The sequence below is a fragment of the Zalophus californianus genome, chromosome 15, assembly GCF_009762305.2.
Source record: "Zalophus californianus isolate mZalCal1 chromosome 15, mZalCal1.pri.v2, whole genome shotgun sequence".
NCBI classification, from domain to species: domain Eukaryota; kingdom Metazoa; phylum Chordata; class Mammalia; order Carnivora; family Otariidae; genus Zalophus; species Zalophus californianus.
The window spans coordinates 29,793,877-29,817,840 of record NC_045609.1 but is presented as its reverse complement, the minus strand read 5'-3'; the positions used below and the strand labels follow the sequence as shown (position 1 = coordinate 29,817,840).

The 23,964-nt window shown below is 36.8% G+C and overlaps 1 protein-coding gene across 10 annotated transcripts in view; it reads left to right on the top strand.

The window, feature by feature from the left end:
* Positions 1 to 23,964, top strand: part of RUFY2 (RUN and FYVE domain containing 2) — a 48,572-nt gene that overhangs the window by 19,830 nt on the left and 4,778 nt on the right. For 7 of the 10 annotated variants that reach the window (XM_027596879.1, XM_027596884.2, XM_027596881.2 and 4 more), the window contains exons 9-16: positions 33 to 134; positions 278 to 394; positions 2,621 to 2,788; positions 5,142 to 5,239; positions 7,632 to 7,751; positions 14,501 to 14,630; positions 15,239 to 15,333; positions 22,239 to 22,287. In XM_027596879.1, the coding sequence (XP_027452680.1) occupies positions 33 to 134; positions 278 to 394; positions 2,621 to 2,788; positions 5,142 to 5,239; positions 7,632 to 7,751; positions 14,501 to 14,630; positions 15,239 to 15,333; positions 22,239 to 22,287 (879 nt within the window). The other 3 variants (XM_027596878.1, XM_027596886.1, XM_027596885.2) reach the window with 3 other exon arrangements.

Below are 23,964 nucleotides of genomic sequence, written 5' to 3'. Positions count from 1 at the left end.
TCTTTTTCTTGTCCCTGTTTCATAATTTTTAGTTAGCAATAGCAAAAAATAATATCATTAAACTCCAAGAAGAAAATCATCAATTACGAAGTGAAAATAAATTGATTTTAATGAAAACACAGCAGCACTTGGAGGTAAGTATGGACTGTTTGCAAACACACTGTCTTGTGTCAGAAATTGCCACTTTTGGGGACTTTTGCGTAGACTGGATATTTATTTCTGTGCTGTATTGATAGCAGTGATTTACACAGTAAAAAGCTTGATGTTTTCTTCTTAGGTTACCAAAGTGGATGTGGAAACTGAGCTTCAAACATATAAGCATTCTCGGCAGGGGCTGGATGAAATGTACAATGAAGCCAGAAGGCAGCTTCGAGATGAATCTCAGTTAAGACAGGTAGTTTGCATTAGCAAAAATAATAATCATAATAATAATTTACCCTTAAGCATCACTTAAAATCTCTTTTTTAGCCTTATCTTCCTTGCTGTGGGATAGAAATCTCACCCCCTTATAACCCCTTCAAATTCTTTTTTTATCAAGTGTTTTTTAAAGTGTTTTTATACTGTGTTATAATCTGAAATGAATGGATTGTGACCAGCATTAAAAAAAAACAAAATAGAATAGAATGATGGATTCAAATAGGACTAAAATGATATTTAAAAAATTTTTTAAAGATTTTCTTTTAGAGAGAGTGAAAGCATGAGGGATTACAGAGGAAGAGAGAGAAGCAGACTCTCCATTGAGCGGAGAGCCTGACAAGGGGCTCGATCTCAGGACCCTGAGATCATGATCTGAGCTGAAGACAGATGCTCAACTGACTGAGCCCCCCAGGTGCTCCAAATCATATTTAAAAATAACTTATGGGCGCCTGGGTGGCTCAGATGGTTAAGTGTTTGCCTTCGGCTCAGGTCATGATCCCAGGGTCCTGGGATCGAGTCCCGCATCGGGCTCCCTGCTCCTTGGGAGCCTGCTTCTCCCTCTGCTTCTCTCTCTCTCCCTCTCTCTCTCTCATGAATGAATAAATAAAATCTTAAAAAAAAAAAATAAAAATAACTTATTTTGGGGGTGCCTGGCTGGCTCAGTTGGTAGAGTATGCAACTCTTGATCTTGGGGTCATGATTTCCAACCCTGTGTTGGGCATAGAAGTTACTTTAAAAAAAATTAACGGGGCACCTGGGTGACTCAGTCAGTTGAGCATCAGACTCTTGATTTCAGCTCAGGTCATAATCTCAGGGTGGTGGGATGGAGCCCTGCGTTGGGCTTTGCACTCAGTGCAGAGTCTGCTTGGGACTCGCTCTCTCTCCCCGACCCCTCCCCTGGCTCATGCTCTCTCGCACGCTCGCTTGCTCTCTCTGAAATAAATAAATCTTAAAAAAATTAACTGAGTTTTTTTATCCTTAGGTTGATACAATACCTACAGAAAAATACAAATGTACAGCTTAATGGATTATAACATAAATACCTGTATAATCACCACCCAGGTCAAGAAGAGACTATTGCTAGCCTTTCCATGCCTTTTGCTATTTGTCTTTAATATTAGGAAACTTCTTTGTTGTGAGAATTTTTTTAAATTTAATTTTAATTCTATTTAAATTCAATTAAACCTATAGCTTATTATAAGTTTCAGAGGTAGAGTTCAGTGATTCTTCAGTTGTATATAACATCCATGTGCACCCACATACAACACCAGTTGTTTATAACACCCAGTTGTATATTCCATCGTGTGCCCTCCATGTACCACATCCCCCCACCCCAATGTAAAATTCTGTAAGAGAAGAAATTGAAACTGTGAAGTGGGGTTTTTGAGTTATCTTTGGCCTTCACTTATATGGATTACTTTATTTCTGTGTGTGTGTGTGTGTGTGTTTTCAAATTTTATTTATTTAAGAAATCTCTACACCCAGTGTCGGGGCTGGATCTCATGACCCCAAGATCAAGAGTCGCATGTTCTTCCAACTGAGCCGGCAAGGCACCCCCAGACTACTTTATTTCTTTGATTAAGGAAAATTAATACTGAGTTTATGAGGCATAAAAATACTTAATTTTTGAAGCAGAATAGTGATAATTAACAATATCTAGAAAATGCTTTCATTTTCACAAAATACACAGTTGAAAATATTTAGAATGTTATGTTATAAGACCTGGTTGATTCCCTTTATGGGGCTTAAACCTCAAAAGAGTAGTTTATGTATTTTTTTATTTTTTTAAATTATTTTTTCAAGTAGGTTCATAGCAAAATTGAGTGGAACGTATTTTTTTTCTTTTTTTTTTTTTAAAGAGTGATCTACAGGGACTTCTGGGTGGCTTGTCAGTTAAGCATCTGCCTTCGGCTCGGGTCATGATCCCAGGATCCTGGGATTGAGCCCCACATCTGGCTCCTTGCTCAGGAGGGAGCCTGCTTCTCCCTCTGCCTGTTGCTGCCCCTGCTTGTGCTTTCTCTCGCTCTCTCATAAATAAAATACTTAAAAAATAAAAAGACATATACCTAGTGACATGAAACCATTGGAAAAAAAATAGTCTACATAGTGAATAGAAAATTCTTCATGTTCTCATTAACTGCTGTGTGTCTGACTTTTGACATCCTGAAGTGGTATGTGAATTGAGGATATGTTCAAATTGCAGGATGTGGAAAATGAGCTAGCAGTACAAGTTAGTATGAAACATGAAATTGAACTTGCTATGAAGTTGTTGGAGAAAGATATCCATGAGAAGCAGGATACTCTGATAGGCCTTCGGCAACAACTAGAGGAAGTTAAAGCAATTAACATAGAAATGTATCAAAAGTTGCAGGTAAGGATCATTTTTTTTTTTTTAATTTATAGTTCATTAACCTACAGTGGAGTAGAAATCAGTGATTCATCACATACAACACCCAGTGCTCATCATAGCAAGTGCCCTCCTTAATACCCATCACCTGTCTAGCTCATCCCCCACCCACCTCCCTCCCACAACCTTCCGTTTGTTCTCTATCATTAAGAGTTTCTTATGGTTTCCCTCTTTTTTCTTCCCCCTTCCCATATGTTCATCTGTTTTGTTTCTTAAATTCCACATATGAGTGAAATCATATGGTATTTGTCTTTCTCTAACTTATTTTACTTAGTGTAATACATTGTAGCTCCATCCATGTCGTTGCAAATGTTAAGATGACCTTCTTTTTGATGGCTGAGTCATATTCTATTACACACACACACAACACGTCTTTATTCATTCATCAGTCAATGGACATTTGGGCTCTTTCCATAGTTTGATATATTGTTGATAATGCTGTTATAAACATCATGGTGCGTGTACCCCTTTCAAATCTATATTTTTGTATTCTTTGGGTAAATACCTAGTGGTGCAATTGCTGGATCATAGTGTAGTTCTATTTTTAACTTTTTGAAGAACCTCCATACTGTTTTCCAGAGTGGCTGCACCAGTTTGCATTCCCACCAACAGTGCAAGGGGTTCCCATTTCTCTGCATCCTTGCCAACATTTTAGCCATTCACAGGTGTGAGGTGGTATCTCATTGTGATTTTGATTTGTATTTCCTGATGATGAGTGATGTTGAGCATCTTTTTATGTGTCTGTTAGCCATCTGGATGTCTTCTTTAGGAAAGTGTCTATTCATGTCTTCTCATTTTGTAACTGGATTATTTTTTGGGGGGGGTGTTGCGTTTGATAAGTTCTTTATAGATTTTGGAGGTAAGGCTCATTCTTAAATTCTTAAATTTCTTGAGTTTAACGTAAATTGAAAATAATTTTTTGTATGAAGGATTTGGTTTTTAGCTGTGCCATATTGGTAATAAAAACCAGTGACTTTTTTTCTGTATGGAAGCTTAAGTAGTGTAGCAATGGAATAGGTATCAAAGAATAAACAACCTATCTGAATTTCTTTTTTAATGCCAAAAGGTTAAGTATGAAGATTAAATCTTTTGGGAAAACTTAATCTAAATATGCAGGACATTTCTATGAATTCTTTATACAGTGTAGTCCTGAGGAAGATTTATTTTTTCTTAAAAAGATTTTATTTATTTGAGAGAAAGAGAGCATGAGCTTGAGGGAGGGGGAGAGGGAGAAGCAGACTCCCTGTTGAGTGTGGAGACCAACACAGGGCCTGACCCCAGGACCCTGATATCATGACCTGAGCTGAAGTCAGACACTTAACTGACTGAGCCACCCAGTTGCCCCTTTAATTATTTTTTTAAGATTTTATTTTTTTACTTTTTATTTTTTATTATTTTTATTTTATTTTTTATTATGTTAATCACCATACATTACATCATTAGTTTTTGATGTAGTGCTCCATGATTCATTGTTTGTGTATAACACCCAGTGCTCCATGCAGAACGTGCCCTCTTTAATACCCATTTGACAGAGACATAGCGAGAGAGGGAACACAAGCAGGGGGAGTGGGAGGGGGAGAAGCAGGCTTCCCCCAGAGCAGGGTGCCTGATGTGGGGCTCGATCCCAGGACCCTGGGACCATGACCTGAGCCAAAGGCAGACACTTAACGACTGAACTACCCAGGCGCCCCAGGATTTTATTTTTTTTAAGTAATCCCTACACCCAGCATGGGCTCAGATCTACAACCCCAAGATCAGGAGTCTACATGCTTTACCTACTGAGCCAGCCAAGGGCCCTGAGAAAGATTTAATTTTGATTGAAATGCTTTACTGTAGGGTCGCCTGGGTGGCTCAATCAGTTAAGTGGCTGTCTTCGGCTCAGATCATGATCCCAGAGTCCTGGGATCCAGCCCCGTGTGGGGCTCTCTGCTCAGTGGGGAGTCTGCTTCTCCCTCTGTCCCTCCCCACTGCTTGTGCTCTCTCTCAAAAAAATCTTAAAATGCTTTACTATAATAATCGTTATAATTCTCTCATGAAGTGACATCACTGTTTAAGTAGATTTGTTGCCAAAAACTATTTAATTGGAAAAAAAGCATAGTTTACAAGTTTATTCTGTTGTCTTCCAGAAGCACTAAAGGCAGTTTTCTTTTATTACATTTTAATTGAAGACTAATAGTACTACTGCTTTATATCATAGTATTTTAATCTACAAATTAGCTCTACTCATTTCAAAGTAAAAATTCCATAGTGAAATGGTATTAAAAATATTCAGGTTTAAAAATCAAAGCCACTATAGTTTTTTTTTCTTTCTAAATAGGGTTCTGAAGATGGCTTGAAAGAAAAAAATGAAATAATTGCCCGACTAGAAGAAAAAACCAATAAAATTACTGCAGCCATGAGGCAGCTGGAGCAAAGGTACAGCATTTTCAGTCTTAGTTTCTTTTTTTCCTTTTTTTCTCCCTTTTCTTTATTCAGCTCTGACACCTGCCACAAAAATCATTAGGAAAATTTAGATTAGGACTTTTTTTTTAAGCCCAGCAGGATTTTGCCTTTTTTGTTTTGGTTGTTGCATGGAATCAAGTTGCTTTATAGTAGGCTGATTTCATTTGAATTTGCCATTTTGTGGATTTTCTTAAAAGATTTAATATCGGCAATTTCATGTGGTTCAATTGATGACATAAAACAAATACACAAACAAAAACTTTAAAAAAGTGAAAAACGAACAAAATCTATGGTGGAATTATCCCTGATTGTTTCCATGCATATTGATTGTCATATCCTTTGTCATTCACCATCTCTTTATCTGAAATCAAGCTTTGAGTTGGCAGTTTAGTTGCGTTTCTTTGAGCTAGGACCCTCAACCCAAACCAATAAATAATTTTATTTAAATTGAATTGTTTTGTATTGGCATTTTTCACTTTTATTGTTGGAAAATGTAATGTATTTCCATTGACCTGTCATGTTGGTGTCAACATATGTCTTATCATTGCTTTCTTTGAATCTACTTATGAAAAACATAACTATTAATGCTTTATTGACATGAATATTCTTTTATTGACATCCTCTTTCTTCTTTTTTCTTTTTTGTTTTCTTTATCCCCATTTTTACATTTTGGACATCTTTATTACCTTTTTCTGTCTTTAATTTCTGTCCATTCCATTATGAAGTGACAATGATTTGTTAACTCAAACTAGGACAATTGCAATGTCATTGGTGAAATATGCCAGCAGTGACACTCAGGACCAGTACAAGCTGGTCAAAGATATATCTTTCTGAAAACCACTTGTATTTAAACAGACTAAAAGAGAATCGACAATTTTATAATATATTAAATAGAAAATAATTTATGCTATTAAGTATTTGAAAAGGGTATTAAGGACCCTGTCCACTTCTTGATCAGCTGCTGTGGTAATACACTGCCATAAAGCAGAGTGGGTGCACTTGGATTTCCAAAAACACATTCCTCAAACCTTGTGCACAAAGGCTGATTTGAGTATTGACCTTTTGGAGGTCAGGATTTTCAAGTGCAGTTTTATCTTTTTAGCTACTTTTTGATGGAAAATATAAACATTGTTTAAAAATAAGTTAACCCTTTGGTTTCACAATGTGTTGGCACAAATTTTCCCTGTTGACCCACTCTTGGCCTAATGGCTTCTTTACTGATTTTTTAATATGTTTTAAAATAGTTTATAACCCAGATTGGCCATTCTCTTGTGCTCCAGCACCTCAATTTTCCAGTTCCCTTAGCCCTCTTCTATGATAGCACAACTTCAAGCCCTACCTCACTCTGAGTTTTATTTTAGTTTCTGTAATCTTAGAGAAATACTTGGGTCCCTGTCTCCCTACGTTAATATTTTAAAATTAAATTTCAATTTAGAGATAACTTGAATGTTACTCTCTTTTGCTCAGAAGTGGCATTTATACTTCTCAAATGTGTCAGGTTGTCCCACTGGTATGTTTCTAGGAAGAAAAGAAGAGGCAGTGTTTTCAGCTAGTTGAATAGAAATTTTGCCTGTGATTCCCTACAAGGAGTTAATGTCTCTTTAATACGTGGGAAAACTTTTCTTATAAAAACATTGAAGTTAAATCTAAGAAATCCTAGATGGGAGGCAGGGAGTGGAGCTAAGCACAGGGAGAAGCAATGACTTACAAATAAAAACAGAACAAATGAAAATCACATTTTTAGCTAATATTTAAACATCAGTCATGAACAAAAATGATCTCTAGAGAATGTTGCCAACTAATACTATATTCTTTCGAATCTTAACATACACATACAGCTTTTGGCATAATGTAGTAAATGCATAAAGATCCTACAGGGAGGACTTCGCTGTTCGAAATAATTGCAGGTCTTTGCTCTTGGCCTTGTAGCACACTTGATTCCTGGCATACACATCCTAACATAAATAACAATGTGGCTTCTTCACCTAGTGTAGACGTAAATCCTGTGCTTTACATGGTTTTGTAAAAAGGCAGTAACACACCCATTATACTTTCAAAGTTAATTCATTCTGCTCTACGTAAGTGGTAAAGGCTGTATTGCTTTGCATTGTTAATTATGAACAAGAAATAAAACATTTGAAGATAGTATTCTGGGCATATTATATGTTATATTGAAAAAAAATCACAAAACAATTTCTAGACATTGTGTGGCTCTTTCACGTTTGAGTTTGTGAGTTTTCCCCCAAACTTTGTTTTCATTTAGAAATGTTTCTATTTCCCCATTTTTCTTTTATTTGTCTTCTTCACCCTTTTACACCCTAGTTCTAGCCTCAGTTTTACCCAAAGTTGATTTGAATTACACCAGATTGCAGCAAGCAGAGAAGGCGCAAATGGAAGCTGAAGATGAAGACAAGAAATATCTACAAGAGTGTCAGAGTAAATCCGACAATCTGCAGAAACAAATCTCCCAAAAGGAGAAACAGCTGTGAGTATTTCACTCTTAGAAACAAATACTTGTATTAACATACTCCCCACCCCTTCTTCTTTGCACATAATGGTAGGATACCTATATTTTCCTTTAGTTAATGATGCCAGCTAGATTATGGAGTTCTCCTTGAGAAATAAAAAAAAATTAGAAACATAATTGATAAAATTTGTGTTTTTTGTCCCTTTATTGTTTTCAGAGCATTTCAACTATCTTGTTACCTTGCTCAAGGAGAATTTTATTCTTTCTGCTGGTATATAAAAGCAGATGGTCATTATATTTCTAGGTACTGAGTGTAATATGCCTTTGTAACTCGAACTTATATTATCAAAGAATAAGTTTTTTGAGAACATTTTTATTAATACTTCATATCATAGATCTATATATCTATTACCAGCTAAGAATGATGTCCATATACATCATTGGACTGAAAAAGGCAAGTTGCAGACAGTATGTGAGATATCCCATTTTTTATAAAATTAAAACTATGCATATGTGCATATTTACATATATATAAAGAGAGAAAAGAGTTTAAAGAATAAGGATTCTGGGGAATGATTATCTTAGGGGAGTGATGGCAGATTGGCAGGGGTATTTTAGTTTTTACTTTATTAAACATCAGTATTTTCCCCCAGTCAATATGTGCTACTTTTGTTATTAAAATAAAGCAACAATAGAAAAGTGATGTATTATGTTTAACAGATCATTAAACAAGACTACATGCCATTTATGATGTATAACTTGCTAAGCTGCCTTGAGATCCAGATGGTTGAGGTGGCATTAAACTCCTCTCAATTCTTGCTAATTTTCTAATAGTTCTGTCAGTTATTGAGAGGGGATTTGTTGCATATCCCAACTTTAATTGTGGATTTGTGTATTTCTACTTTTAGTTCTAATGGTTTTTGCTTCTTGTATTCTGAAGTTCTGTTGTTTGGTGCCTACACATTTAGGATTGCTGTATCTTTTTGGTGAATTGACCTTTTTATCAACATGATATTCTTCTTTATCTTGGTAATTTTCTTTATCAGATGTTAATAGAGCTACTTCTTTCTTTTGATTAATATTGTCATGTAATAAAACGTTAACATTCACATTTTTCAGTCTTTAAATTTTCAGCCTAATCTTTATTATCATCAGTATATTTGAAGAAATATACTTTCTTATAGTTCATATTTTTATCTGTTCTGACAATTTCTTAATATATTTAGTCCATTTACATTTAGTGTAATTGTTGATATGCGAGCTTAAGTTGCTGTTTTATTGTTTTGTTTTCATTCCTTTCTTTTTTCCTGCCTTCCCATGGATTATTTGAATATTATTTAGAATTCCTTTTTGATTTATCTATGGTGTTTTTGAGTGTATCTCTTCATAGATTTTCCAATGATTGCTCTAAATACTGTCTTATATATTTGCAACTTTTCAGTTTACTGGTGCCAACATTTTACTACTTTGAATGAAGTGTGGAAGCCTTACTTCCACTTAGATCTTTTTACTCTCTCCCTTTTATAACATAATTGACTTAAATATTTTCTTTGCACAATATTGAGAACCACATCAGACAATATTAGAAAGTTTTTTTTTTTTTAATATAAACTCTAAGCCCAATGTTGAGTTTGAACTCATGACTCTGAGATCAAGAGTTGCATGCTTTATGGCTGAGCCAGCCATGTGCCCCCACATCAGACAGTATTATAGTTTGTGCTTCAAACATTAAACATAATTTAGAAAACTTTATTGTTCTTTCTTCCTGAAATCCCAAGTTTTCTTCTGTATCTGAAGAACTTCTTTTGTGTTTCTTTTAGGGTGGGTCTGTTGGCAACAAATTCTCTTTATTTTTCATCTGAGGTCTTGATTTCGCCTTCATTTCTGAAAGATATTTTCAGAATATCCTTAGAATTCTGAGTTGACAGTTCTTTTCTTTCAACACTTGAAAAGTGTTGTACCACTTTCTTTTGGTTTTCGTAGTTTCTGATGAAAAATACTGTCATATGAATCCTGTTCCTCTACCCAAGATTATTTCTTTGGATTTATCCTCTTTAGACTTTGGTCAGTTTATCTTTACTAAATTTGGAAAATTTTCAGCTTTTTCTCTAGATATTTTTTCCAGCTCCAACTGCTTTCTCTCCTCTGGAATTTTTTTTTTTTTTTAAGATTTATTCACTTTAGGAACACCTGGGTGGCTCAGTCAGTTAAGCATTTTCCTTCGGCTCAGGTCATGATCCCATGGTTCCGGGATCGAGCCCCACATTGGGCTCCCTGCTCCACGGGAAGCCTGCTTCTCCCTCTCCCTCTGCCCCTCCTTCCCACTCATTCTCTCTCAAGTAAATCTTATTAAAAAAAAAAACACACTTATTCACTTTAGAGAAAGAAAGGGAGTGGGGACAGAAGGAAGTAGGAGAAGGGAGAATCCTAAGCAGACTCCTTGCTGAGCATGGAGCCTGACACAGTGCTTGATCTTATGACCCTGAAATCATGGCCAGAATCAAGAGTCGGATGCTTAACTGACTGAGCCACCCAGGCTCCTAGGCTCCCAGGCTCCCCTCTCTTCTCTAGAATTCTGATAACCTTGAATATTAGATTTTTAAAAAAATAGTCCTATAGGTCTCTGGCACTTTTTTCCCCCCCAGTCTTTTTTGTCTCTTGTTCAGATTGGGTAATTTCTATTGTTGTGTGTGTTTTTTTTGTTTTTTTTTGTTTTTTTTTTTTTAAGTAGGCTTTGTGCCCAGTGTGGGGCTTGAACTCACACCTCTGAGATCGAGTCACATGGTCTACTAACTGAGCCAGCCACGTGCTCCTCTGTTGTAGTGTTTTGAAATTCATTGTTTCCTCATCATCTTCATTCTCCCACTGAGCCCATTTAGTGAGGTTATTGTATATTTCCTTTTGACTATATTTCCTTCCTTTCTCTCTTTTTTACTTGTCTGTGGCTGTACCACCCTGAACGTGCCCAATCTCGTCTGATCTTTTTTGCTAAAACTTAACTATTTTGTTTCAAGTGTGTTCTTTATTGGTCATAGCATTTTTTTTTTTAAAGATTTTATTTATTCATTCATGAGAGACAGAGGGGGAGAGAGAGAGAGAGAAGCAGAGGGAGAAGCAGACTCCCAAGGAGCAGGGAGCCTGATGCGGGACTTGATCCCAGGACCCTGGGATCGCGACCTGAGCCGAAGGCAGACGCTTAACCATCTGCGCCACCCAGGCGCTCCTTGGTCATAGCATTTTTATGATGACTGCTTTAAAATTCTTGTCTAGTCAGAATTATCTGACATGGCATCTATTTTTTCTCATCCAAGTTAAGATTTTTCTTGGGTCTTGGTATGACAAGTGTTTTTCAGTTGCATTCTGGACATACTGAGAATTATGAGACTACATCTTATTTAAATTTTAGCAGCTCTCCACTGAAACCACACCAGCAGGGGAATATAGATGCTGACTCTTCTCTCTCTCTTTTTTTTTAAGATTTATTTATTTTAGAGTGCAAGCAGGAGGTGCAAGGGCAGAGGGACGGGGAGAGAGAATCCCAAGCAGACACCATACTGAACATGGAGCCAGATGCAGGGCTCAATTCCATGACCCCAAGATCATGACCTGAGCCAAACCAAGAGTCAGACACTTAACCGACTGAGCCACCAGAATGCCCCAACACTGACTCTATACCAAGTGGGGATAGTAGAATCCTAGAACCATTCTGGATGGGATGGAGAAAGGTACCTAACTACTGGGCAGGGATTGAAATCTGTGCTTTCCACTCAGTCTCTACTGACACTGTGGAAAAGAGGAGTGGTGCCTTGTTACTCTCAAGTAGCAGCGGAAGTCCAGGGTTCTGCCTTGGTCTCTGCCGACACCATTCTGGAAGAGAGAGGTAGAGGCACCTCATTTCAGTGGGCAGGGGTAGAAATCTAGGCTTCTCACTTGGCTTTCACTGACCTGGGGAGGGTGAGAAATACCTTATTATTGATGTGGGGTTAAAAGTCCAGGTTCCCAATGTGGTCTGCATAAGAGAGGGTGCTGGGCAGTAGTGAAAGTCCAGGCTTGCCCCTTGGATTTCTCTGATATTACCACTTTGGGGATTGGGAGAGACACTTTATTATTGCCAGTGCGGATGGCAATCTAAGCTCCCTGCTTGGCCTTTGCTAACAGTGGTTGAAGGCCTATGGCATTTTCCTCTGAGTTTTTTTGTTTTTTGTTTTGCTGCAGTAGGGCATTTATTGTCAAAACGGTTTCTATCAATTCTAGGCTACCTTTTCCCTGTCCTTTAGCAAGAGAGAGCAGGCTTTTCTTTGGACTTTTTTTTCTGTATCCATTACAGATATTGGGCTTCTTCAACACCCACTCTGAGCTATATAGGAGGCAAAAAGGGGCATCAGGGAACTCCTCACCATGTTATTCTTTGCCTTCTGGGGTTCCTACTGCTATGGGGCTAACCTAGTTAATAAGTCTTGGATACAACTGTAGAGAGAAGATGTTTGTTTCTGCTAAAACCATGAAAATAATTTTGTGTCTCAGTTGGTGCCATTTTGGTAGAGCATGAACATGTGAACAATTTGGAGATCAGGAGAATCCCTGATGGCTCAGAAAAATTGTAATGTTTCTGTAGAAAGGGGCAGCTGGGACTCTGTCCAAGAAAAACAAATCCCATTTTTTTCTCCTAAAATGGAAATAACTTTATTGATTTCTGACTATGAAAATAATTACATGCTGTTGGAAAATGTAGGAAAATGTGAAGAAAATAAAAATTAGTTGTTTTTTACATTTTGATGAATATCCCTTTTTTTGGTATACATAGATGTTTTTTATGTATTTTAGAGGATCATACTACATGCTTTTTAGTATCTTGTTCACTGCATGTGCTGTGTCATGGGCAATGTATCATATCAATTAATATAGGTATACACCATCGTATCCGTTAATCTAAAGGAATCCTTTAGCCTGAAAAATTGTGCTCTATTGTTTGAGTTTGCATCTTTGATTATTGGTGGGATCCTTTTGTATTTCCTTATTTTGTGAATTGCCAGTTCTTATCTACTTTTTCCCTTGGAGTGTTCAGCTTATTAATATTTGCTTGTAAGAGTTCTTTATTTACTCTGGGTATCTCACATACAGTGAAATATTTTCTAAATTTACTGTTTTTAAACTTTGTTCATAGTGGTTTTTTTAATTTAGACATTTTAAAGTTTTTTTTAAGATTTTTAATTTTTTTAAAATTTATTTGACAGAGAGACAGCAAGAGAGGGAACACAAGCAGGGGGAGAGGGAGAAGCAGGCTTCCCACAGAGCAGGGAGCCCGATGCGGGGCTCGATCCCGGGACCCTGGGATCATGACCTGAGCCGAAGGCAGACACTTAACGACTGAACCACCCAGGCGCCCCTAGACATTTTAAAGTTTTAAATAGTTTTATTTTTCCTTTTTTTTTCCTTTATGGTTTCTGCCTCTTGTGGTCAATGTGTATTTTGACAATATATTTATAATAACTTAAAAATATTTTTCCTTTGCTTTTTCACTCAGTTTTTTTTCTGATTCTGGATGATGTGGCCACTCAAGGCACTCCATACTTTGGTTACTTCAGTTTTAGTAACATATACCTGTCTCTGTATTCCTTTTGAATTTGTAGTGAAATAGTATTTATCAACAATTTGTAAATTCCATTTAGGGGAATCTCTTCTCTTCAACCTGAATTATAAAATCTAAAATTTACTTCACGGAGAAATAATATGGCTATAGATAGAAATGCTAACTTTATGAGGAAACAAAAGTAATCAGAATATCAACACAAGAGTATTTAAATGATATATTGTGATAGTCTCAATATTATATATTGCTTTTAAAATTTAAAGTATTAGAGGACACCTAGGTGGCTCAATCGGTTAAGCATCTGCCTTCGGCTCAGGTCATGATCCCAGGGTCCTGGGATCGAGCCCCGCATCGGGCTCCGTGCTCCACGGGAAGCCTGCTTCGCCCTCTCCCACTCCCCCTGCTTGTGTTCCCTCTCTTCACTGTGTCTCTGTCAAATAAATAAAATCTTAAAAAAATAAAATTTAAAGTATTAGAGACTGTAGCATTATTTATGCCTCATCTGTTATACCTACTTATGAGCAATAATTTTCAAAATGATTTCTCTTTGGTATCCTAAAGTGTAGGAATTTGACTACTTTTGTTTTGCCAGATAGCACCTGTTAGAATGATGATGTTAGTGCTTTCAAATGTGAATTGGCATTTCCAGGCTGTATGAGTTTTCCTCTTGACATCTCTTTGGACTTAGCTCTGTCCTGTAAGCAATCTGTAAAGTACCAGGGTTGATTTTTCTGTGACTGATGTTTAATTGGTTTAGTGGTTGCTGTAATTCTTCTATCAGAACAATAGTTAGTTGTAAAATTTTGTACATGGCAGAGAAATGAAAATAATTAAAACTTCACATTTTTCTCTTTGTTTCATTCCCCCAAGATACAACCAGTTTTAATAGTGTGTACCCTTCAAGGCATTTTATATGCTCATATGGCATTTATGTACACAGAATTTAAAAATAACAAATTATTGTTTAGGAAGGAGTTTTTGTGGTTGGCAAATAAATTGATATGTTGGGATCAGAAAACCCTATGCTGCTGAACTTGTTTACAAAAAATATTTATGAAAGAAAATACCTGAAGAAATGCACAAAAGTGAAAATAATCAAAAAGGTGGTGTTATTAAAGAAAGCAGACAACTGTCATGTGAGAAATAGCACTAAGCTTCTGTGTGTTTGTCATTCAAGGGTGCAGCTGGAAACTGATTTGAAGATTGAGAAGGAATGGAGGCAGACTTTGCAGGAAGATCTTCAAAAGGAGAAAGATGCCTTATCTCATCTTAGAAATGAGACCCAACAAATCATTAGTCTTAAAAAAGTAAATGGTGGTAAAACTTTAAAAATTATATCTTTGAAAAAACTAAGTTACTTAAAAAGAGAAATCATAATTTATATTTATACCAAAGAGCCATCCCTGATGGCTCAGAATATACTGGTCATCTTTAAAAATACCAGTAAGAAGGGGTGCCTGGCTGGGGTCGTGAGTTCAAGCCCCACATTGGGTGGAGAGTTTACTTTAAAAATAAAACAAAACAAAACAAACCCATGGGGTGCCTGGGTAGCTCAATCGGTTGAGCATCTGACTCTTGGTTTCAGCTCAGGTCATGATCTCAGGATCGTGGGATTGAGCCCTGAGTCTTGTGTTGGGCTCTGTGCTCACTGGGGAGTCTGCTTGAGATTCTTTCTTTCCTTCTGCCCCTCCCCACCTCAAATAAATAAATCTTTAAAAAAAAAAAACCAGTAAGGAGATTAAATGAATGGGAAATAGGTGATAGTTGATGGAACAGCTATGAAAGCTTGGACATAGAGTTCTGTTTTTTATAAAAAGCTAAAGGATATATGTTCCTAATTATTTGTATGTATACAATGGGGAGTTTCTTGTTTATTTCTTTTAAATTGCGTTTTCTGTTTTTTATTGTTTTGAAGGAGTTCCTTAACATCCAGGATGAAAATCAGCAGTTGAAAAAAATATATCATGAACAGGAGCAAGCTCTTCAAGAACTTGGCAACAAACTTAGCGAGTAATTTCTCTTTTTTCCTTTATCTATATAGTCATTGACTTTTATAAAGGTAGGAGTGTGCCAAACCAAGCAGGCAGGAGAGTTTAAATATAGAAAAGAAAGATATAAACTATTAAAATCAAAACCAAAAACCTTAAACATGCAAGACTGGATTGGAGAGATTTTGTTAAAAGTTAGGTTCAGTTTAATACATTTTAACTTTAAATGCTTTCCAGTAGGTGAAAGTTAAGACTCTTGTTTCATTTCTTCAAATTAGAGAATTCAGAAGTTCATTTAATATCTTTTCCCCAGAGCAACAGAAACCAGATTTCCAAAATATCTGAAGAGATCATTTTCAGACTGTTTTGAGAAGGAGCCAACATTGTGAGAAGTGGAGAGTTGTTTTTGTTTTTGTTTTTTTAAGATTTTATTTATTTATTTGACAGAGACACAGTGAGAGAGGGAACACGAGTGGGAGAGGGAGAAGCAGGCTTCCCAGGGAGCAGGGAGCCTGATGTGGGGTTCGATCCCAGGACCCCAGGATCATGACCTGAGCCGAAGGCAGACGCTTAGCGACTGAGCCACCCAGGCGCCCCAAGAAGTGGAGAGTTTTAGCTCGAGTTGGGCCTTAACTCCATACAGTGTGGTTGATTCTGTTGCAGCCAAGTGTTACTGGGTTGCTGGAAAGACAAGAAGTAGTGTCCTGTCTTTCTCACCTTCCTCCTTGTTCCATGTGGTCAGTGTTTTGGGTTAGCAGCTTCATCTTCGTGCCCTGATTGAACATATTGCCAAGTATCTGGGATAAGCCCCGGAAGGCTTAGTTTAGTATTGAATGTATCACTGCCATGTTAAAAAAAAAAAAAAAAAAAAAAAAATCACTTTTTTTTTTAACACAGAAAAGTAAAAGAAAGCTATAGTGCCCATAATCTTATCACTGGTATAAACCCCTTTGATGTTTTATATGGTTAAAAATTCAAATAGCACAATTTCCTCCCTCTCCCAAGTATCAATCCTCAAAGTTAGTGAGCCTTAGTGAACCTCGTAACAAAATTTATGTGAATATCTCATCATATATCATTAGTCACATATGTACGTATATATCATTTGTAACAAACTCAATAGAAATTGTAACTGGAAAGGAGACTTCATTGCTAAAGATGAAGTTCCATTAAGAAATCTTGAGACCAATTTCTAAGGCCATAGGAAAGTAGTTCACTAAAACCACAAAAGGAAATACTAGTTCTCAAAAAGATAAACCTGTCGGGGTGCCTGTCTGGCCCAGTCAGTAGAACATGTGACTCTTGATCTTGGGGTCATGAGTTTGAACTCCACATTTGGGGTAGAGTTGGCTTTAAAAAAGAAAAGATAAAGCTATTTTTGTTTCTGTAAATTCAAAGAACAATTTACATTGTGAGTCTAATAAGCAAGATTTCAATTCTAATCTGGCATTCACCTAATGAGCACTTTGACCTAGACCCTATGCTGAGTGCTTATTACCTTATTTCCCATTTATTTATTTGACAAATACTAAGCTTGTATTACGTGCCAGGCAGTATTCCAAGCGCCAAGGACTCAGCAATGCACAATCCCCACAACAAAAATAATATTTACATTTAAGATCATAAAGGTTTAATATTAAAACAGACTAGAATAGTAAAAGGGGAATGTGTATATTACCTTCCACCCATCTTGCGCGCAACGCTAAAGACTGTATAGTTTATTAAAGACATGATCATTTTAATGTTTAGATAGCTGAATTCACTTTTTAGATTTTAAGTTCAAATTAATTAACATGTAGTATTACGATTTCAAGAGTAGAATTTAGTGATTCATCACTTCACACGTAACACCTAGTGCTCATCCCAGTAAGTGCCCTCCTTAATCCCCATCACCCATTTAGCCCACCCCCCCCCACCCCACAGCAGCCCTCAGTTTGTTCTCTTAACTATAGAGTCTCTTACGGTTTGCCTCCCTCTCAGTTCTTAGTTTTACCTCCCCTTCCCCTTTGTACATCTGTTTTGTTTCTTAAATTCCACATATGAGTGAAATCATATATTTGTCTTTCTCTGACTTATTTCACTTAGCATGATACCCTCTGATTCCTCACTCTTTTTTTTTTTTTTTTTTAAGATTTTAAGTAAGCTCTACACCCAATGTGGAGCTCGAATCTACAAGCCTGAGATCAAGAGTTGCATGCTCAGGGCACCTGGGTGGCTCAGTCGGTTAAACATCCATCTCTTTTTTTTTTTTTTTTTTTAAGATTTTATTTATTTATTTGACAGAGAGAGACAGCAAGAGCAGGAACACAAGCAGGGGGAGTGGGAGAGGGAGAAGCAGGCTTCCTGCCGAGCAGGGAGCCCAATGCGGGACTCCATCCCAGGACCCTGGGATCATGACCTGAGCCGAAGGCAGACGCTTAACGACTGAGCCGCCCAGGTGCCCTTAAACATCCATCTCTTGATCTTGGCTCTGGTTTTGATCTCAGGATCGTGAGTTCAAGCCCTGCATTGAGTAGGCCTAGCGTGGAGCCTACTTAAAGAATCGCGTGTTCTTCCAATTGAGCCAACCAGGCACCTCTGAATTCACTTTTTTCCCCTTTTTCCTTTAGTCTAGTTTGTTGTTTCTCAGTTTTTGGTTTGCGTGAAAATTACTGCTCAGGGTTGGACATACTCAACAATCTATACTGAACTTTATGGGCTATTTAAGGAATTTTCAAGGGTTATTTTGACTAAGTTTTTTTTTTATTAAGTTTTTTTTTTACACATGCCAAGCTCCACTGTAACTACTGTATGCATGTTCTTCTGAAGTTTGTGAGTTTGTTTTTTAACTTAAGAATATGTTAAAGGTTTTTCCATATCAGTACATCGAGATGTTCCATGGGATGGGTGTGCTATAATTTAAACTTTCTAATTTTTTTTCTTTTATAAATGATAATGCTGTGAAATCCTTGTATGTTTGTGTTGATACACTTTAATGAATATATCTGAAGAGTAGGTTCCTAAAGGTGATTGCTGGGCCAAAAAGAATGTGCTTTAAAAAAATTCTGGTAGTGCCAAATTATCCTCTCTCTCCAATATCAGACCCCTTCAATATTTCCAATATTAGTAGGAGAGAATGTTTTTGCCAGTCTGATAGTTGAAAATCTTACTGTTTTGATTTGTATTTCTTTAACCATAAGCACAGTTGAGCATCTATTTTTATCTATTTAAGTAATCTCTATACCCAATGTGGGGCTCAAACCTACAACCCCGAGATCAAGCAAGTGTTGGATGCTCCACGGATGGAGCCAGCCAGGTGCTCCTGAACATCTGTATTTATTCGTGTTCCCTTTGTGTTTATAGTTTACTGCCTGTTTATATCCTGTGCATATTTTTGGTTGCTCATCTTTTTCTTAGGGGATTTTAAAAATTGTACACATTGTACATCTTCTGTTTGTCTTTTGTCTTTTTACTTCATTTTTGGTAATGTTTTTTCCTTGTTAATCTTTGAGTTGTTATGCCACAGATTTATTAGTTTTCCTCTGCTGTTCCTGGGGCCATAGTCTCTGGGACATGCATTGGACCAGCTTTGAGTCAGAACTGCTTTTATCCCTTTCTTTCTTTCTTTCCCCCTCCCCCTCCCGTTTTATCCTTTCTTAACCGTAGTCCTCTTGAGTGGTGAGAGTCATTATCAGGGCTGGAGGAGGGACAGCGGCCCCTGTGAGGCTTCCCATAGCGCACCAGGTCATCTGGGAAATACTTTTATTCTTCCTCTTCATCCTCCGGCTCCTGTGATTATAAGCGATCGGGTTCCTCCCTGACACACAGGGTGATGATTATCTTTTTAAAAATTTGTTGATGAGGAGGGACTGAGGTTGGATCAGTACTTTTTAATCTTTGCTTCTAATTTACCAGAAGCCTTTATTTATATAGTCCATTTGGGTATTATTTAAAATGCAGAGTGGGAGGATAAAGGTCATTTGGAATAATATGAACCATATTTAATTTTATTAAAAGGGAAAATACAGGTTTCGGAAAGAACCATGCAAGAGTGTGTTTTCAAGTAATGATTAAACTTAAAAATTAGTATTCATTAGTATCACTCACGGGAATAAGTATTCCTCTGCCATTTACTAGTTTTGTGACTTAGGGTTATTTAACACCTTTAAGCCCAGTTCCACATTTGTAAAATGGAGTGTTATAAAATCCCCAAAGGGTTTTTTTTCTAATTGAGAATAAGCATGTGAAAACCCCTAGCACAGTACCTTTGCTTATCACAACCAAAATATCAGTTTTCTTGTCAGATGAGGTTGGATGTGAAAATTACTTTCTAGTGCTCACTTTCTGAACCTGTGATTTTAAATGTAAATAATTAATTTTAACTAGAAAAATACTTACTAATGAAGTATTTACTCTTACTGATTTCTTATTAAAGGATTCTTAAGAATTTTTGATAAATTTTGAAAGGTTTTAAATGTTATTCTGAATAAATTATGTTGTAGAGATGAATTAGGATTAAACAAAATGAAAGTGAGCTGTTCACATTTGAAGAAAATTTGGAACATGAAATATTAGAATGGAATATTCAAGGAAGAGAATCTAAACTAATATATCTGTTATAATGACTGGGTTTAAAATATGTGAAGGATGATAACCAGCTTTTCTCTTATCCTCATCAAGGCTTAAATTCCAACAGGAAGAATTTTTAGTTTAGAAAAATAAATTTCCAGGACTCTTCCAAATGTAGTAGTCTGTAAAAGATATTCTTTCCATGTAAAGAAAATTACAGATTTTTTTTTTCTTTCCTCAAAGCAGAGGTTTCAGGATTATCAGAGACTGTATCATTTCTGGGTGTTTTTCCTATAGTATCATAATTGATTGTATCACATTTATTATAGCCTCATGTTTTACCTTGGCCCTTCCCTATGCTGTTTTCATGCTGTGGTCAAATATTTTTACACAATTAAATATTTCTAGAAGCTAATTAAAATAAATGATATGGACCTCTGTTTCCTCCCTACAGAGAGGAGATGTTCTTGTACATTGTGTTTATTGGAACTGTAACTGCTACTCCTTTCTTTAGGTTGGTTTGGCAACTCGTATCAGAGGGGGGCAATATCTTCAGTGTCCATATTTGTGAATAAAGGCATTTTAACCAGAAATATAGCAACACCAGTGAATTTCCATAACGATCTCTGTAGCAAATGCCATTAAGCTACTTTTATTCCATATTCAGGTTTTCTGTGTAGCACAGTTACTGCTTTGGCTATTATTCCCCCCAGCGTCAGTTTTCTTTAGGCACATTTTGTGGATGTGAATTTAGCCAAGAAAATTTTAGTATTGTGTTTGTATTTTTAATCTGTGTAGTTTTACATTGATTATTCCCATGGTAGAAGTATGAACCAGATAAAAAAAAAACTAACATTTTTGGTTTGTTTTTTTTTTTTTTGGTCTTAGAACAAGGAGCACTTGTAGTATGAAGCAATTTCCTGCCTCAGGAGCAGAGACTTGATGTACCTTTTGATCCAGTAATTTCATTTTTAAGTTGTTTTCCTAAGAAAAATAATACAAATATTTTGGTCATTCCAATTTTAATGAACAATTTTTGTGGTGAGAAATTTGAAATAAGTTGAAAGTTCAGCAGTAGATAATTATATAAACTATATTTTTCATTGTTACCGTGTAACCATTTTACTATAATGATGTGGCAGATACTTAATGACAAGTCAATAGCTCTCAGCCTTTCAGGATATATTAGTACCTGAAAAGAGCTGTTTATGGAAAACTATATAAATGATGACTCCATTTAAAATATACACATACTCTGCACCAAAAACTAATGATGTAATATATGGTGATTAACATAACAATAAAAATTAAAAAAAAATAAAATATACACATACTCGGGGGGATGGGGTAACTGGGTGAAAGGCATTAAGGAGGCAGATGATGTAATGAGCACTGGGTGTTATATAAGATGGCTGAATCACTGACCTCTACCTCTGAAACCAATAATACACTATGTTAATTAATTGAATTTAAATAAATTTTAAATATACATGTACTCATCAACATGTAGATTATCCTCTCTGGGTAGTAGGATCACAGATAATTATTGCTATTTATAATCTGCATGTTCATTGACATATATTTGCAAAAAGTGAAAAGTATCACAATTCTATTTTCCTTAATATTCCCACTCTTACCATTCTTTTGCTTCTGGTAGAGAAACTGTGTGTATAATGGCTAGCATGGGCTTTAATGTCATAAAGACCAGGGTTTGAATCCTGGCTTCCCCAGTTACTACCTCTGTGACCTGTTACGAGTGATGAAACCTCATCAGGCCTCACCTTATTGATTGATCTTTAAAATAGGTGAGTTTTTTGGGGCATCTGGGTGGCTCAGTTGTTATGTGTCTGCCTTCGGCTCAGGTCATGGTTCCAGGGTCCTGGGATCGATCCCCACATCGGGCTCCCTGCTCAGCGGGAAGCTGCTGCTTCCCCTCCCACTCCCCTGCTTGTGTTCCCTCTCTCGCTGTGTTTCTGTCAAATAAATAAAATCTTTAAAAAAAAAAAAAGGTTTTAAAATAGGTTTGTTTGTTTTGTTTGAAGATTAAATGAGCATATACATGCAAAGGTCATAGAGCATGAAGTCTGGCACCCTGTGAGCTCACAGTAAATAGCGTTTACTGATACTGTCCAAACCACATGAAAATGCCAGTATTCTTTTGTTAAAGCAATTTTTAAATTTAAAAAGGACATTTTTGCTTAGGACATTTAGAGAATATAGGAAAATATAAAATAAAATCCCACTAGTCAAAGAAGATCATTAGAATCATGTAGTATATACAGTTTTATATTCTATGAAAAACCAATACCTTAATGAATTGCTAGATGTTCTATATGTAATATATTTACTGAAACATGGACCCATTTGTAATCTTTTCAGATCAAAACTTAAAATAGAAGATATAAAAGAAGCCAACAAAGCACTGCAGGTGAGTAGAAAGTGTTTTCCTCAAGTAGGAAAGTAGAGATATATGTGAGTCTCCACTAGAAGGTAAAGCCTATATAAATCTAAGGTACTATTACTGAGTCCCGGGATGTGTGGAGGCAGAAGCACCAACGGGGAGTTGGGAAGTTGGGGATCCGGCTCCCCCCATTATGCCTCTAGAAGCAGTCAGTAATCATATTGGAAATGACCTTGGGGAGAACTTTGTCTACCTTCCTACAAAGCATGGCCTGATGGAGTGAAACCGCCTTTGAGAGTCCTTGAGTCCCTGTGCTGGTCTGTTAGTAGTTTTGACCGTCAACAAGTCTCCCCTTCATGGAGTTTGTTCCCTCTTCTGAATGGCTTCTGAAACGCGCAGAGGATTTTGCACAGGGTTGCTTTGAATACAGAGGTTAATATGTGTGAAAAGTGATTAGTACAGTGGTTCAGTGTATGGTTCTGAATGCGTGTGGAGGCAAGAATCCCTTCTACAACATAGAAGGAAATAGTCTCTCTCTGAGTGGTTCAGTGAGATTACCTTCTACCACACAGCTTCCCATTCTGTTTTTTTAGCGAAGTGTTACATGAAAATAATTTAAAAAGTCAAGTAGTGCTAGAAAGAATTAAAAAAAGTAGTAGTCTCCTGTTCTTCACCCCCTTGTCCCTCATCCAACCTAGCTTCTGCCACCTGAAGGGGGCGACTTCCGATTCTTTTAGTTCCTTTTGGCTTTACCCCCCTATTTCTAAATAATAGGCAGTATATATTATTCACTCATTTATTTAAGACCTATTTTAGACCTATCTATATAGCCTGGTTAACATGGTGGATGAGGAGTTTTGCCCACTCTCACCCTGGTCTGTTTGCTCATTGTCCTCCCAATATAATTAAAAGTTTTAATGGAATTCATTTACTGTATATTCTTCGACTATTTAAATATTGTTCTTTGCTGGGCCATGTAGTTTATTGTGATTATATTTTCTTTCTTGAACTGTTTCTTTTTTCCTCTGGAGTTAATAATTGCCTTTCCCCTGAAACTAATAATATACTATATGTTAACTAAATTGAATTTTAAAAAATTGAAAAAAAAGTTTTGTTGTATTAGAGCATCTGAGTTTTCTTATACCTTCAAACACCTTTATAACAGTTTTTTTTTTGGGGGGGGGGGGGAACACCCAGGTGGCTGTTAGTTAAGCATCTGCCTTCGGCTCAGGTCGTGATCCCAGGTTCCTGGGATCAAGTCCTGCATTGAGCTCCTTGCTCAGCGGGCAGCTTTCTTCTCCCTCTGCCTATCCCTCTCCCTGCTCGTGCCCTCTCTCTCCGACAAATAAATAAAATCTAAAAAAAAAAAAAATTTGATAGGGTGTGATAGTCGGGGAGGGGTGGGCAGAGGGAGAGAGACAAGCAGACTCCACACTGAACACAGAGCCCCAAGTTGGGGCTCAACGCAGGGCTCCATCATGACTTAAGCAGGAACCAAGAGTCGGATGCTCCACCGACTGAGCCACTTAGCCACCCCACCCCTAACTTGCTTGCTTGCTTTATTTATTTATATTTGTATTTATGTTTTCCCCGGCATGCTTTTTTTTTTTTTCTTTTTCTTTTTTTTTAGATTTTATTTGTTTGACAGAAGGAGCACAAGCAGAGGGAGCAGCACGCAGAGGCAGAGGGAGAAGCAGGCTTCCC